The sequence below is a fragment of the Lactuca serriola genome, chromosome 4 (assembly GCF_051521515.1).
Source record: "Lactuca serriola cultivar US96UC23 chromosome 4, Lser_US96UC23_V15, whole genome shotgun sequence".
NCBI classification, from domain to species: Eukaryota; Viridiplantae; Streptophyta; class Magnoliopsida; order Asterales; family Asteraceae; genus Lactuca; species Lactuca serriola.
In genome coordinates, this window is record NC_136411.1 from 75169136 (window position 1) to 75187474 (window position 18339).

The window sequence follows — 18339 nt, forward strand, 5'->3', positions numbered from 1 at the left end:
TTACCTTTAAAATCAAAAAATAATGTTTGATGTTTTAAATAATTATAATAATAGAAATTAAAACATTAAACAAATAAATTTTAAAAAAATTAGTTAAAAATAACAACTATAAATAATATTAAACCATATATAATATTTAATTTTATTGATGTGTAACTCGCGAGTAGAAGTCATTCAAACGATTGAGATTATGACGTTATAATAGATTTATATATTAACATATAATTCAAAATAATCAATATATTATATCAAATTAATATACGAATTATTATATCAAAATTAACAACAATGTTAGTGTTATATTTTAAAAAAATATATATTTGTAAAGATTTCAACTATATAGGTGTTTCTGCGCATTACAATATCAACTCAAATATAAATTTCAGTTCCATTTAAAAAAACTAAATAATATTTTGTAAATAGTTAAAAGTGATAAATTGTAGTGATAAAAGCAAAAACTAAATTTTAATTTCAATTTAACTAAAATATTTCTTAAATATATTTTTATAATCGTTAAAAATTTTCAAATAAGTAGCTTAAAATAACTTACAATAACAATAGTTAAAAACAACTCTATATAAATGATTATATTATTAGCTTTAAAATAAAAAAAACAATGTTTGATGTTTTAAATAATTATAATGATAGAAATTAAAACATTAAGCGAATAAGTTTTAAAAAATTAATTAACAATAAAAACACCTATAAATAACATCAAATCATATATTATATTTAATTTTATTCATGTGTAACTCGCGGGTAGAAGTCATTCAAACGATTAAGATTATGAAGTTATAATAAATGTATATATTATCATATAATTCAAAATAATCAATATATTATATCAATTTAGTATATACAAATTATTATATCAAATTTAACGACAACGTTATTGTTATATTTAAAAAATCATATATTTGTAAAGACTTCAACTATATAGGTATTTCTGCGCAACGCGCGGGCACTCGCCTAGTTATAAACAATACAATTGTGATAAAAAAAAATTGTGATTTTTGACAAAAATATACCCATGAATGATGGTGCTGTCATGGCACCATTGAGGACAGTAACAAAACTTTACCTCCCTTTCCCTGCGAACATTTGTATCCCTTAATATAAGTAGTTGACCCCACATTTATTCAACGATTCACCACTAGGATTGATTCTTTTCATCTGAAAAGGAAGAGAAACAAAATGAAATGAATCGCAGATGCATAAACATCACGTGAATGACACAACTTGTTGTCTTCTACTTAAGAAATTGAGAAAACATGCCTTTAAAAACACAACATAAACATATTGTTAGGTAAGTTTTTCAAAGTAGAATTCTACAATAAACAAATCAAAAGAAGTATGTTGCTTACTTTCGTTTAGAGCCAACATGAATGATTAAGTTGCATAAAGATGAAAGTGTTAAAAAAGACACAACATCATGAAGATTATTGGGAAATGGTATGTTTTTGGGTTTTAAGGTTTATAAAAGAACCGAGGGCTCTGACAGAATAGAGTAAAACGGGAACATTAGTGTGTTTGAAATATTCTCCAAAATCGATGCTCCAACACCATAAAATACTCCCGAATCATCAATGATATATTGAATTCCTTGTTTTAAAGCTAAAATATTTATTATTTCTAAGTGAGAAATGACATTTTATGAGTAAATAGTTATGGAAATAAACGTACTTGAACATGATCGCATTCTTCTATGAAGAAATGAAATCTTTCATTAATTTATTCTCTTTGTAGACCTCCAGATCCAATATTTAATCTCCCTGTACATTGATAAGTCATCAATTATATAACACGATCACATGAATTGAATTAAGACTATTTTTCATATGAAATTAGCTTAACTCCCGCCTTGAAAAGTCACAACCTCTTTCATACTCTTCACATATCAAACACACGCACACAGAGTTGGAACACCCAAACACAGATTAAGAAAGTGAAAATCAGAAATAACAGAAAAATGAGATAGATTTAACTATCAGATTACTTGTTCCATCACTAACAACAACAAAAATATAACAAGAAAAAAAATTAAGTATTGAAAAGTAATAAGTTGCTACCTGTTGACTCCTTTTTTAAATTCCTTTTTTTTTGTCAACTTCATCTATGATGCCAATCAGGATCCATGTGAGTTAAAACTAAAAGAAAAATGAAATCAGAGGCACCACTACCTTTAGATGAACACGATTATGTTAGAGGCACCACCGTTTGTTGATCTTGGTAATGTTGGTTATGAACTCTAAACCCATTTAACATCAGAACATCAACAATAAGCATTACTATTTAGGTTAAGAGAATGTCTGATTTGGGACATAGATAGCCTGGTATTTTTTGTGCACCTGAAACAGAATGTTAGGGGTGGGGCGGTGGAAATCGACGATGTTGGGGGTGGGGTTGGCGGGTTGAAATTAAGGTAAGTTATTTTCAGTAGGAGAATTTGGGAGGGGGACGAAAATACTGAGATGGAACTAAAAATCAGCGAAAATATGGAAAGCGGGATCTGGAAAGAAGTGTCGATCTCAGAATTTTCCACCAAGAGCGAAACTTAGGAGAGGGTGGGGGTGGGGGAGGGGATTAGAAATTTTCAAAGGGAAATTGTTGCAATGAGCTATACAACACAGTTTTAGTCTAAAAACTAGATCAAAAAGTGTGTGGTTAAAAAGACTCATTTGTAACAAAGTGAACTGGGTTATTTAGTGACAGCATATACCACAGTTTCTTATTTTAATCTGAGTCATTTAACATTTATGTCATAAAATCGGTCTCGTGAACTGGGTTATTTAGTGACAGCATATACCACAGTTTCTTATTTTAATCTGAGTCATTTAACATTTATGTCATAAAATCGGTCTCCTTTATAATATAACCCGTTTTTTTCAAAAACCGGGTCTTATATAGCATGTCATATGTGCATTCTTGTAGTAGTGTATATCTAATCTTAAATTAATGGTATATATATTTAAAAAAAAAAAAAAAAAAAAAAAAAAAAAAAAAAAAAACATGCAACATCTAGAATCTAGAGAAATTTTCTTTAATATAATAGTTCAGTAAAAAATGTCCTGAATCAATATAATGGAACAAAGTTGAGGCAGTTGAACTTAAAATTAATATACAAAAATAAACCGACATTAAAAGTAAAATAAATAATACCCATATATTTTAAATTTTAGGTTGGTAGTTTCCTAACGATGAAATTTGTTGTTATGCATCAAAAATGTGTGATGACTAACTCAATTCCTAGTGAGTAGTCATAACCTTACAATCTCACATAAATACCATGCTCTTTGTATCATAAGGTTGGCCCTAAGATCTTGAAGACCCTGTGCGATTTAACAAAAAAAATAGACCCAAAATTTTGAAAGATCTCGAAATTTAAGCAAAAAAAACTATAAATTTTTAATTTTCTATTGCAAATACATAAAACAAAATTTTCATTCAAAATAATACACAAAAAAGAACTTGACTTTTACTTGAAAAGAGTCATCCTTCTAATATTTGTAGATTTCTTCTTGTCTTGGTTTTATATGTTGAAACTCAAGCAATAAAAAGTATGAAAATTATAATAAAAAAAAAATCAGTTTCAAATAAAAAAAAGTTAGAAATTAAATCAGAAACTATTAAACTAATAAAAAATGAATAGTTATGCTTCTATTAAAAAACTTTAGAAATCACAAAAGTACATTCTGATTCAAATCAGCAAAAAAGAGTAACAAAACTGTAAAAAAAAAATAAAAATCAAATCAGAAATTCATCAAGTTGGATTATAGTCGTTGGTCACATAATCGTTAATAATGAAAAAAAAAGAAAAGTGATTTACATCTTAGAACTTGATCAGAAACAAAACCAATGTTGATGTGATTGTTCAAAATGTATCAGAAATGAAAAAAATGAACTTGATTTCTTGTACATTCAAAACTCAAAAATCAATTTCCTCAATGCCTTTCAGTTCTTGTTCCTCTTCGTCTAAATCTGATTTTCAAAACTCAATTTTTGTTCCTTTAGAATTAGAAATAAAAAAAAATTATGCACATTTCTCCTTGTGATTCCGAACTAGGAAAAAAAACCAACAATACCTTAATCAGTTAATCCCTACTTTGTCCTTAGGATTTTGAAACTACTAGTCCACAACATGAAATCTGAAGATTCTGATTTCCGAGAAGAGAGAAGTAAAGAACACGGTTTCTAATTTTTTGAAGAAAAAAAACAATTTCTTTTTATTTTTTTTGTGTATCAATATGGGAAAAGGTCAAAATGAAGAATGGAAGTATTTTTAATTATTTTGCTTCATGAAAATAAAGCCTAAAATAATTATTGAAAAAGTGATCCTAAGTGTATTTAAAAAATGACTTCGATAGAATCTATTAAAATCATCATAACTACTTTAAAAAAAAGTGAAAAAAAAACTAATATACAATCATTAGCATCCCTATAAATATACGCATTTTCTCATTTGTGGTTTTTAGAACCTCCGCAAATGCTTAGGAGGCACATTTATCGTAAAAATCACACAACATAATGGTCAAGTTCTTTGGGTTACATATAAGCATCTTTAGTATGAGTTTTGTCGTATTGCTTGTTTGTCATCAATGAAAGTTCTTATTTGCATTTACTTTTAACATGATTCATCTTTCTAAACAGATGACTAACGGAGATGTTTCACTAATTATCATATTTGTATTTACTTTTAGTATGAGTTATGATCCATGGTTCATGTGGCCTAACTTTTTATGTATTCTTACATAAACTTATTTTAGCATGGATCAATAGCCTAATCCATATGTTTCACTAATTACCATAGTCCCTATAGATTTAATTAGTGTATTTTGATCACTAAATTAATTCCAAATTAATTCTTGATCAATACAAATTAAATCATATGATTTCATATTAATATATTAGAACTTATAATATATTAATAAATCATAAATAATCTCTTCTCAAAAATCCATCCTATCAAATTGTCCTGATGATATGCAATCCAAATGGACCATGTTATTCGCAGGTCAAATACATACCAATTATAGTTATGGGTTTAGACACCTAATCCAACACAAACATCTCGATCCAAGTGAATCAAAACTTTAGAACTCAAGATGTAGTCAGAACATCGAGTAGTAGTTAACTTTTCGTGCAACATTTTATTCGTAAATCACACGACTTGTCCCAATACTTGGTGGTTTCTTTTAACTCGTTCTAAGTGTAAAATTTCACCCTCGGTAGTATTGTAAAAGGTTTTCTACATCTAATACTCATAGTAGAGTTAATCTTGGGCAAACCCACGACAATTATACACGTTTGGCACAACTGTAACATTATCGTCTATATTTACAACGATATTTTCATGCGACTTATCTCTCTATGAACCAATGTGAACCAATTATAATGGGACAAGGAAATGCCTCACAAGATGTTGATAAGTGATGGGCCAACACTAGAAAAATCGCTTGATGCAACTACGATCGAGATAATGAATGAATAATTAGTAGCTAACACTTTGGTCACTTACAAAGTCAATAAAAACAACGGCTCTAAACAAGGTAGATTTCAAAAGCAACAAATGTGGAAGTGATAGTGACGTTAACCTAGATCCTTCTACGACATTGAAGGGGTTGTAGGAATGAATCCCCAGAATGAAAAGATGGAATCAAAATTTCATGTCAACTCTTGTACGAAAGGTTATCGTGTTAAGTTATCACCTACACTTTTAAGGACGCAACCCTTACCTGGTGAAACTGCTATACGGAAATCATAAGTTTTGACTCCGCTCATGCCACAACTTGTGAATAACTAAAGAAGATGCTCATGGAAGTGAGATATAGAAATTAGAACAAGCACTAGTTAAAGAAAAGCTTGTTATGAAAATGGTGAAACTTGGCATTTTGAGAGAAACTGCCCAACAAGTGATATTTTCTAGTTGTATTCACAACTTAATATGATAATCATTATAGCTCCCATTTCTCTGGTAATACTTTTGAACACATACCTTTTTATTTTTTTAGCTAAATATATAAAATTTAATAATAAATATAGAATTATGCATTGACAAATTCAATTTTCACACTTCAAAATTTTATTTCTCCTTAAAAAATGTATTATTTATAATACATATTCACATTTCAAAATACCATATTTATAGTTTAATGAACATATTAATTCATCAATTTACAGTCTAATATTTTAATGCATACATTCAATCATATTGTAAAAGAATATATATATATATATATATATATATATATATATATATATATATATATATATATAATACACAACTTAATAAAGTTCATTTTAAGCTTTATACATAAAATTGACAAAATAACACAATCCATTATACACTAATTTATATATTCAAAGAAGTCAAACCCCAACTCCACCACACACCGCCAACTACCACCTATGCCATCGTCACAATCATCATTCTTTCCAAATATGATATATATATATATATATATATATATATATATATATATATATATATATATATACACACACACACTATCTTATAAAAGAAATCTCATTATTTCTAAAAATATATTCAATATAATAATATTATTTTTTTAAGTAGTTCAAGTGCTTAAGCTTAAAGTACAACAAACCATTAATATAATAATATTATAATATAAATCTTACAAATAATAATGTCATAGGTACAAATATTTAATCCACTAATAATATAATACTTTTGAATAGTATCCCTTAAAGTACAACAAACCAACATGAAACTATTTTCATTGTTTGGTCTTTGTAATATAACATTTTCCCCAAAAAAAACTATTTTGAGGTGTTGTGGTTGATAACGTGATTGAGAGAGAACAACTCACTCTCGATTTAAAATTCATTTTAGCCCTGAAAGTAACTCACTTTGCAAAAGAATTAACCATTTCTAGAAACTAAGTTCTGAAAAAGATATTCGCATTCGTCGCTTGGCGCGGGTAAACGACTAGTATATATATATATATATACTAGTCGTTTACCCGCACGAAGCGACGGGTGTTAATAGTTTCTTTTGGCAATTATTTTTCTTCGGAAACATTTATGTTTGAGCACTCAACTTTGACATCAATGTAAGGAAAAAGTTTGGAAGATGGTAATTTGTTATTTGAAAACTAACTCATTGAGGGAGATTTTTTTGGATTTAAAACAAAAATATAATGTTGTATCGGTTAAAAAAAATGTGTGAAACCATGTGATTAGGTTCCGACGATGATTTGTTTTCTTTCAGCCAATGTCAAATAGTTTCATTTTAGTGAATACTTTTCTTACGGCGATGAAAATTAATGATTTAAGATTTATGGTTTGTGGCGACGAAAATTAATGGTTTAAGGTTTATGGTTTGTGGTTTAGACTTATTTCCTTTGAAAAACATGTCCACAAATAAAATATAGTATTAGAATAAAGATACATGATTGTTAAAGAAAACTTTTAAGAGTTTATTTTTAAAGTTTATGATTTGGTGTTTAATGTTTAGCTTTTAAAAAATATCATGAATCAAGAAAATGTTTTTTTTTTTTGTTAAATTTGATTAACTTTGTCATTTTTAAGTAATAAAATCTTTTAATAGTTATTGATATTTCCCAAATCTTCTTCTGGTTGTGGGTAGGTTCTGAAAAAAAAAACATATAATAAACTGACTTCTTATTCCAAAATTTCTTGGATAATAATTGATAGTTCATCCTAAAGATTCACACATTATAAAAAAACATAAAACTAAAAAGCGATGACAATAATTGGTTTTTCTAATTATATTTGATGATAGTTGATTAAAATTACAATATGAATTTCTAGTTTTGGTCGTTTGGATATATTTTATCATATTTTAAGAGGGGTTTTTTTTTTTTTTTTGCATACTCCATTTGACCAACAAAAAGTACGAAACCACATAAATACCTAACTATCCATCATCGTCACCAACATAATTGTTTAAACTAAAATACTGCTTTTCTATCAAAAATGAAAGAATTGGAAGAGTAAACTTGGTCAATAAGCCATAACTACAGAATTCAACTTAATCGCAAAGGCAAAGGACAAATATGGAACAATTCCTCATTAATTCCACTATATTAACTTCTAGCGGATTTTAAACTGTTTGTGTTGGAACGCATGTCTCTTATATATAAAAATTTTAGACAATCACATTTGAAAAGGAAATCAAGGAGTTTTCCTACGACATAAATAATCGACAATCGCTACATTTTTAGCCCAATAACCCATCTACGATTCTTCCACCTTTACTCTTTTTTCCATTCTAGCTGTATAACATATTTATCCCTGCAATTAACATCTGAAACTATTAAGACTCCAAATATATTTAATGACACACTATTAGCCTAGTACTTAGGTAACACAAAATTTAAAAAAGGATAAACTATATGTCAATCAAACCAATTGTGTATGTTGATATTAGACAACAAATTGTGTGTGTGTTTTCAGATAAAATCATAGATAATTACTTATTGTCGGTAAAATCACAAAAACTTGTTGTGCAGAACAGCTTAAGCAATTTATCGAACAGTTGGTGTGCAGAAATTGAAGCAATTCATAAAGAAATATTTGAACCAAAACAGGCGATGAGAAGCTGAAACTTTCTATGAAACTGTGATTCTGCATGAACTGAAGAGTGACAAATATAGAAACACAAAAGCTTAGAAACTAGATACATGAACTGTTCTCCTAATTAGATCTTCTCGTTATAATAACAAAAAAAAAAAGTTTGACCAGACCTTAGCAATTTCGAAAATACGACTATAAATCATAGAGAGATCATCTTACTTTGTGTCCATCGTCTCTAATAACCCCAATAGTACCATCGCTTGAAAAACTACTTAGCAATAAAAGCGGCGAAAATATTTGATTACCTTTGGATGGCTGCTTTTATCGGACACAGTTGCCTTAGATAATAAATAGCATATTTGCTTGATTGAGCGGGATTAGAATGAGAAAAGGAAACAATGGCCGACGTCGCCATCTTCCGCCGATAGACATTAACAGGCGAGGTGACGAAAAGATCGATTGAAACCGATTGTGAAATCTTGATGTCATCTGTTTATATTGACTAAATGAAGGCCGATAACTCAGAAATTGGAAAGGGGAGAGATGAATCAACAATGGAATAATCTTGAAATGGATGGTGATTGAGGTATATGAAGTCGACTGACGTACGCTATCGATTCGAATTTGAAATAAGATAGTTTTTGATTTATTGGGATTACATTGAAAATTGATTGTTGATTTTATGCGGGCCTCTTTCCTTTTGCAGGAGGATTCCACAAGTGAAATGTCACCTGCAACAATGTTTGGATGAGAAAGATTTTAAGAAGCTCTGCTTATTCAAGATCTGTATCTGGACCTAATTGCACAATTAATTAAGTTAATCAACCACATAAGGCATCTTCCATAACTAAGTAGCAACAAAACCATAACAGCTACCAGAAATTCACCATAATAGCAACCTGAAAGTCCAAAAACCACACTGAACAACCCTTATTGAAGCAGATCCTCTTAGCACAAAATGAGAACAACCAACCTTATAATCGAAAAGTTAGAAGTAGAATATTACCTTTGATAACATAACTACTGAATATCACCTCTTTTTAGGAATCATATTTCATTAAAACCCTAAAAATTAGAAATCTTTCAAACAAACGAATTCCAAAACAGAAACACAAATAGAAACAAATCCATAAATAATAGCAGGTGGTGGGTTTGGATGTCTTTTACCCGGTTTGGAAGCCTCATGGTGGAGGTCGTTGCGTCGACAAAGAAGGACATTTGATGTCGTTTAGATAAGAAAATAAGAAAGCGCAAGCAGGCGGAGATCTTTGTGGTAGCAATGGTTGTGTAGAAGGTAGTGCGATGGATGGCGGATGGCGTTAGAGTTAGGGTTTAGGTTACTAATGACATATAATAGAGAAGTGATTGCGGAGTTTGTAATGGTGGCATCAAGAAGTTGTTGGTAAGTTGGTAACAGAGGGTTGTCGGAGACATGAAAGGGCAAAGAGAAGAAATTAGGGTTCTCAACATCTTGAGAGTTAACACCGTAAGATACATTTAGGTTTGGTGCACGTATACACTTATATATTGTAAGCTTAATATGTTTATACTTCTTGTTGTTCAAATAGTTGTACCTCTTAAATTTCAAGAAATTAATAATATGCTTAATAATATAGTAAAGATAAAGATATAGCAATTTTTGAAATTGATGATCTACTCTCTAATATATAAAGTAACAAATAATGAGTGTTTTTTACCAATGTCATATTCTTATTCATTTTATTATATGTCATTTTGTGATTATTTTAAATTAGTTTGCAATTATTTATAAAAATTTAAACTCTTTCATTATGGTTCCTTAAATCTTGTTAGAATTGCAAAAAATGTAGAATTGACCAAGAAAGTACACGAGACAATAGCCAAAGTCCTGTGAATCATATATATTGACCTTTTTGATGATTACTTTGTTATGGATGCAAGTTCCTATCATGCATTTCATATAATGCATTTTCTTAAGTTCCTATATCGCATATTTAAAATAATCATTCGTAATAAATGAAAATAATATTGCCATTTTTCATCCTATTATGTATTATGTCACATGTTATTTTGTGGTAAATTTAGATTAAATTATATTCATATATATCGTTTTGTGGTTTTATTTTTTCATTTTATTAAACTTTATATAATACTTAAATATAATAAATATATATTTCATTCATCAATGCAACTTTCCTTCTATTTTCTACATTTTTAAATTGAATCTAATTGTTTTAGTTGTTTATTTATTTAAAATATTAATTTAAACTTAAAAGATAAATAAACACTTCAATTTTAATAATTAAATATTTTATTATTTTCTTATAAACTAGGTGTGAGACCCGTGTATTACACGTGTTGGTTTAAAAAAATATTAAACATTAAGTTAAATTGTAAACAGAAAATATTTTTTAATGTACAATTTTAAAATAAGAAAGGAAGAAGCGTATTTATAGCAATTTAATATCATATATATGGTACTTAATACGTATGATTTTAATTTTAAAATTTGAAAAAAAAAATCAAAAATTGACAAGTGAATAATATTTATTTTAAAAATACTACAAAATAACAAGTGTCAAAACTCATGAGAGATTGACATATGGCAAAAAAAACATTCATTTATTAAGGAGGATTTAAATTTTCTAATTTGTTTAATTTTTTTTTTTCAAAAACCAATGTAATATATGGATTTTACAACTAGTTTATTCTAATAAATAAAGATATTTTTTACCACATGTCATACTCTCATTCATTTTTGTTATGTTATTTTGTTGTTATTTAAAAAAAATTCACGTGTCATTTTATGGATTTTTCCATTTTATTAAATTTCATATAATATTTAAATGTAATAATTACAATAAATGTAAAAATAAATGGATATCAAATTCATTAATTGACTTCCTTCTAATTTAAAATTTTCAAAATTAAAGTCTCATTAGTTTCCTTTAACTATTTATCTAAATTAGTTGTTTAAATTTATATAAAAGAAAAAACACTTTAATTTTAATAATTAAATATTTTTCTTATTTTTCTTATAAATTGAAACCTTTCAAATGTTTAGAATTTCATATTTTTTTTTTTTATAAATAATATCATGTAATAGAAATTCAAATGTTTAGAATTTCATATGAGTCTTACACTTAGTGTAACCAATATTGTCATTTTTTATTACATATAATGATGATACAAAGATATTTGTTGACCTTGGACCGGATCGGATCAGTTGACCTTGGACCGGATCAGTTGAGGTCAGGCCAGGTCCGGATTTATCGGTTCTCGTACCCATTGGACCGATACAACTTTAGATACATATAGTACAACTCATTAAAGCCCTACAAAAAGTTAGTTTATCTATTAGGATTGCTAGGTGAGTAATTGGACCGGATCAAACCGTTTTTACAAAATTGGTGGATCTTGGATCGGACCGATCCACGTTCGGTTACCAGTCTGGTTTGGTCCAGAAGTTCAAATGCCCACCCATACCATAATACCCTTTCCCTCGATTTATTTGTGAAAAAAATATATTAAAATAAAAAAGGTATTCGAGAAAGTTTTAAAAATAGGTTTTTAACTTATTATCGGCTCAAAGTATGGAACCGTTAAAATGAATGTTTTTTTTTTAAGTTATCGTTGTCTTACACCGGAGATAAGTCATTTTTTATAAGTTACTCCCTTTTAACTTATCAAAAGAAAATTTTATAACTTATAACTCTCTCACACCATTAAAAAAACATTTTATCTTTGTCATTTTGACAAACACTAAAATAGTGTTTATCAACTTATATCGGTTTAATACCACATAAGTTAATCTAAATACTTTTTTTTAATGAAGATCTCTAGAAAAATCCCAATATTTTGAGAAATTTTTTAAGAAAATCATAAATTTTATTTTTTTAAACAGAAAAGTCTAGAGTTCTTAACTTTTTGAATAGAAAAACCCTAGAAATCGGCTAATTAATTCACTTAAGCCTTTTTTTAATTGTTCAGCAGGTCATGACCCCAAATTGTTAATTTTTCCAAAATATTAAGACTTATTTGTAGATTTCATCAAAATTTGTATAAAATATATAAACATAGTTTTTACGTATTTATAACTATTTTTACGAATTTATGTATTATTTAAAAACTTTATATGTATTTGTTTATGTATTTTTATGTATTTTAAATGTATAAACGTAATTTTTACATATTTATATGTATTTTTAAGTATTCTACATATTTTTTATGTATTTTTATGTGTTATTTTGTTATGTATTACGTATTTATAACTATTTTTCTGTATTTATGTATGTTTTTTTTATATGTATTTGTTTACATTTTTAATTTATTTTGAATTTATAAACATATTTTTTTACGTATTTATATGTATTTTTAAGTATTTTACAAAAAATTTATTTATTTTTGTGTTATTTTATGTAATATGTATTTATGTATTCATTAAAGTTTTTTCTGTAGACGTTTATATATTTTTATATATTTTAAATGTATAAATATATTTTTTACGTATTTATATGTATTTTTAAGTATTTTACACATTTTGTATGTATATCTATATTTTTTTATGTATCACGTATTTCTAATTTCTATGAATTTTTATGTATTGATGTATTTTTTTAAAGATTTTTATATAGATGTTTATGCATTTTTATGTATTTTTAATGTATAACTATATAGATGTTTATATATATATATATATATATATATATATATATATATATATATATATATATATATATATACATATATATATATATATACACGTATTTATGTATTTTTTTTACTTGAACTCGTCTTTACCATTTCATCCAATTCGTACAATTTTTTCGACTATGTCTAGATGATTTTCCTACATACCTACATATTTTAAACATCGAATGAGAAAAACTAAAAATATGTAGGTATGTAGGAAAACCATCTAGACATACTCGAAGAAGTTGTACGAATTAGATGAAATAGTGAAGACGGCTTGAAGTAAAAAATAAATAAAGTAAAAACAATATTATTATACATTTCAAATACATAAAAATACGTAATACATAAAAAAAACACATAATACATAAAAAAACACATAATAATATATACAAATATGTAAAAAAAAAAAAATAATACTTTTATACATTTGAAATACATAAAAGTACATAAACATATATATGGAAAACTTTTAAAAAAATACATAATACGTAAAAAATACATATAAATACATAATGCATAAAGAACACATTAGAAAATATGTAAAATATCTAAAATTACATACAAATATGTAAAAAAAAATAAAAAATACATATAAATACTTAATACATAAAAAAATAACACATAAAAATATGTAAAATGGTTAATAATAAATATAAATATGTAAAAAAAATATATGTTTATACTTTTAAAATACATAAAAATACGTAAACATGTACACATAAGAACTTATAAAATATATGAATACGTAAAAATAGATATGAATATGTAAAAAATATGTTTATATATTTTATACAAATTTTGAAGAAATTTAAAGAAAAGTCACATTATTCTTGAAAATTAACAATTTGGTCACATGACCTGTTCTACAAGTCAAAAATGGCTAAAGTAAATAAATATGCCGGTTTCTTAAGCTTTTCTATTAAAAAAAATAAAAAAGCGGGATTTTTCTGTTAAAAAAATAAAATTTAGAACTTCATTAAACATTTTCCCAAAATATGAACTTTTATGGAGATTTCCCTTTAAAAAACAACGTTTTCACCTGCTCTAAAGTTAATAATTAAAAAAATATTTATCATTTGAAATAAACTATCCAAAACTAAACACCCTCTAAAATGTTGTTGTACCTATAGAAGTTATTGTTAGGGAATACGGAGTTGTAACGGGTTCGAGGAGTAGAGGGAGGAGCAGGAGGAGAGCAAGAGAGAAAGAGAGGGGTGTTGCGGTTTGAGGAACCCGCTGGAGGTTGAAACCAAAACAAGAATTTAGGGAAGACGGGTTAGGAGGCATCCGGTTTGGGCGCGTTCGATTCCCTCCATAGTGGGTTCGGCGGGAGGAGAGAAACGACTCCGTCCTCCCTTAGAACATGATAATTAGTATGTTATTAATTAAATGAATTGTATTTTTATTCCGTATTACTAATCTGTTAATATTTATTTTGTTTTCCTATGAACATAATTACGTTTCGTTAAATTGAAATAGAATTACGAATTTTGTTTCTCTGATAAATTTTTTTTATCTTAGTTTTTTACTTTTATTTATAAATAATCATTATATCTATTATTTTTTTTCTTAATTATGAATATCAAAAATGATATATCATATAATGCATCTTAACAAACCAAAAACTAAATGGATTGTCTTTTTATTCCGTATTGAGGATTTATTAATATCAAAAATTACGAATTTTGTTTCTCTGATAAATTTTTTTTATCTTAGTTTACTTTTATTTATAAATAATCATTATATCTATTATTTTTTTTCTTAATTATGAATATCAAAAATGATATATCATATAATGCATCTTAACAAACCAAAAACTAAATGGATTGTCTTTTTATTCCGTATTGAGGATTTATTAATATCAAAAATTACAAATTTTGTTTCTCTGATAAATTTTTTTTATCTTAGTTTACTTTTATTTATAAATAATCATTATATCTATTATTTTTTTTCTTAATTATGAATATCAAAAATGATATATCATATAATGCATCTTAACAAACCAAAAACTAAATGGATTGTCTTTTTATTCCGTATTGAGGATTTATTAATATACGGATCTATTAATATTTCTTTTGTTTTCCTATGAACACAATTAGCTTTCGTTAAATCGAAAAACAATTATGAATTTTATTTCTTTGCATAAATTTTTTATTCAAATTTACTTTTATTCATAAATAACTTATGAATATAAAAAATGATATATGATATAATGCATCTTAACAAACCAAAAACTAAATATGACAACAACTAATTCAGTGCCACATACAAGAAACTTAATCTAATACGGTTGTGAAAATAATCAACCATAATTATTTATTTGTCTTTTTAATTTAATTAATCTATAATATTTCTAAGATTTTATTTGTTGTGAGACATTTTTATAAAATGCATGTTGCTATGATACTTTGCTGGATCATTCATCATTGTATCATGATGTTGTTGAAGTTAACAGAGAAGAGAAGCTGGGTAAATAGTAATTAAATTCATCAAGCAAACGGTTGCACATGATTAGAAAAAAAATACATCTAATTCAAACTTCAATTAGAGTTTGAAGGTTTAAATTCTTACTGTTTTCAAAAAACGATATCTCTGATTTTGAATTCTGAATTCCATCGCCAAGATAATCCTTCACGGCATCCCTCAAATCTTCGAATTTATTGCAGTTTGTAAAAAACCTATTCATCAATTTCTTCAATTCATCATCTCCAAGGTCATCAGTGAAAGGTCTAATGGGGATTGCGTTTTCGGGTTGAAAACTGTAGGAATTAGGGTTGTCGTCAACAATCACAGCCTTCTTCAAATCCCGCCCTAGATCTGATAAATCTTTAACAAACCTACCCTCGAATTCCTTACATGAATTCCGATACAATCTGTGTGAAATCAAACCCCTGCAATCCAATTTATTCAAAACTAACGAAGCATATTCCTCGATTCCAGCTGTGAAAACCACAATTTCATAGTTATTTGTGCTCAAGAACTGAAGAAATTCATCAACAAATGGGCGTTTCAGCACATAGAAATCAACTCTTTCTCCATCCAGCAATGGCCTCACTAAGAAATCATAAGTTCCCGGAGGTGATACTCCGGTGGCAGGTGTGGAATGGATTAGGGTTTCGTCAAGGTCAAGGAACACCGTTTTTTGATCAGGGGAGTTTGGTGGTGGGAGGGCGGCGGTAGATTCCTGGAAGAGCGAGCGGCGGACGGTGGCGATCTGATTGTCGGTGGAGTTGGGGAACTTTTTTAGGACTTTGTAGCCTTTTTTGACGGAGGATTTACTCTTGGGAGTGGCAATACGAACGAGTTTGGAGAAAAGTTTGATAAGGCGGCGGTGGCAGGTGTAGAAGGATTTATTGATGGAGGCAACTACTATGGAGGCTGTCTTAGTGGCGGTGGTGACGGGAGTCTTCTTGCGGCGGCGGAGGTTACGGTTGGCCGGAGATCCTTTTGACTTCTTAGCTTTGGACACCATTTTTGAGATTTTGGGTGAATGCCTGTAAATTAGGGATTTGGGGAGTTAGTTGTTGAGAAGGTGGAAGGTTTAATGGAGATTTGAAATTAGGTTCGGAGTAACGGTCGGAAGGGGGTCGGTTCGGGACCGAGCTTATCGGAATTTATTAAAGAAAAAAGACGAAAAGGAGTAAAGTGATACAGCTGGAAATTAGTTTCAAAAAATCAATTGGCTTTGGCGGGAGTGGAAGGGCAATTTCGGGAATTAAGTAGATTAACATAAATTTTCTTTTAAATATATAATTTAATATTGAATGACAAAATTAAATGTATATTTATGTAAGTATGTTTAGTTTTTTACTATCTTATATTAATAATAAGAAACTTATTAATTTAATAGTAATGTCATTTTCTTATCAATTTAAAATTGAAGTTAATCTATTGCTGTTTATTTATATTAATGTGCAAAATGATGACTTTTTAACCACAATCGTAAACATAGTTACATAATTTTATTTAAAAATTGGATCATTGTATAATTCTGTTAAAGAACATTTAATTACAAAAATTAATTTTAAATTTTTAAGAAGTTTGTTCATCCTTTGGTCAATCTATGTTTTTTTTCTACAAATTTAATTTTCTTTTTCATCATTTCATCCCATTTTTTCCGTTTTTTACCATAATATTCAATTGGGAAAATGACATATTAAGATAACTAACTATTTCCGTTATCTATATATAGGTAATGTTCTTTTTTTTGTACACATTAAGGTAACTAACTTGTTTTGTTTGTTCACATTTAGGTAATATGACCGGCTATCATCTGTTTTTGTTTATGTGGCATCCACCTGGCATATGACTTGAATACGTTGCACCTACGTGGCATGGTGCATATATGGGAAAATGACTTATTAAGGTAACTAACTATTTCAGTTGTCCATATATAGGTAATGTTCTTTTTTTTTTTGTACACATTAAGGTAACTAACTTGTTTTATTTGTTCACATTTAGGTAATATGACCGGCTATCACATGTTTTTGCTTATGTGGCATCCACCTGGCATATGACTTGAATACGTTGCACCTACGTGGCATGGTGCATATATTGTCTTCATTCGATTACACTATAATTGTGTCATACGATTCCACCCCTAATTCTAAACCCTAGATCGATCGACGATGGCTTCTTCTTCCTCATCTTATTCTTCAAAATGACAAGATGAATTTCAAGCTGATCATCCGTGTGATTGCGGTTTACCATCTCGTGTGAAGATTTCAAGAACTCCTGCAACTAATTCAACAATATTGATTTACCATCGAGTTTTGAGAAACTCTAAATTTTCTGCCAGGGTTGTCAGGAGTTCTTGAAATCTTCACACGAGATGGTAAACCGCAATCACATGGATGATCAGCTTGAAATTCATCTTGTTGTTTTGAAGAATAAGATGAGGAAGAAGAAACAAAACAAGTCATATGCTAGGTGGATGTCACGTAGGTGCAACGTATTCAAGTCATATGCCAGGTGGATGCCACATAATCAAAAACAGGTGATAGCCGGTTATATTACCTAAATGTGAACAAATAGAACAAGTTAGTTACCTTAATGTGTACAAAAAAAAAAGAACATTACCTATATATGGACAACTGAAATAGTTAG

The 18339-nt window shown here is 27.9% G+C and overlaps 1 protein-coding gene and 1 long non-coding RNA gene across 3 annotated transcripts; both read right to left on the reverse strand.

The window, feature by feature from the left end:
• Positions 1–8014: 8014 nt before the first annotated feature.
• On the reverse strand, positions 8015–10034 carry LOC145101916 (uncharacterized). 2 transcript variants are annotated; one of them, XR_013705923.1, is made up of 3 exons: positions 9727–10034; positions 8865–9624; positions 8015–8277 (listed from the first exon to the last, which is right to left on the reverse strand). It is a non-coding gene; the product is annotated as an uncharacterized LOC145101916 (long non-coding RNA). The 2 variants fall into 2 exon arrangements; XR_013705924.1 differs by having other exon boundaries at positions 8016–8277; positions 8865–9458; positions 9566–10034.
• Positions 10035–15699: 5665 nt separating this feature from the next.
• LOC145101917 (uncharacterized) lies at positions 15700–16783 on the reverse strand. The gene has a single exon (XM_079039222.1). The coding sequence runs from the start codon at positions 16703–16705 to the stop codon at positions 15767–15769; it is 939 nt and encodes a 312-aa protein (XP_078895348.1). The 5' UTR covers positions 16706–16783; the 3' UTR covers positions 15700–15766.
• Positions 16784–18339: the final 1556 nt, after the last annotated feature.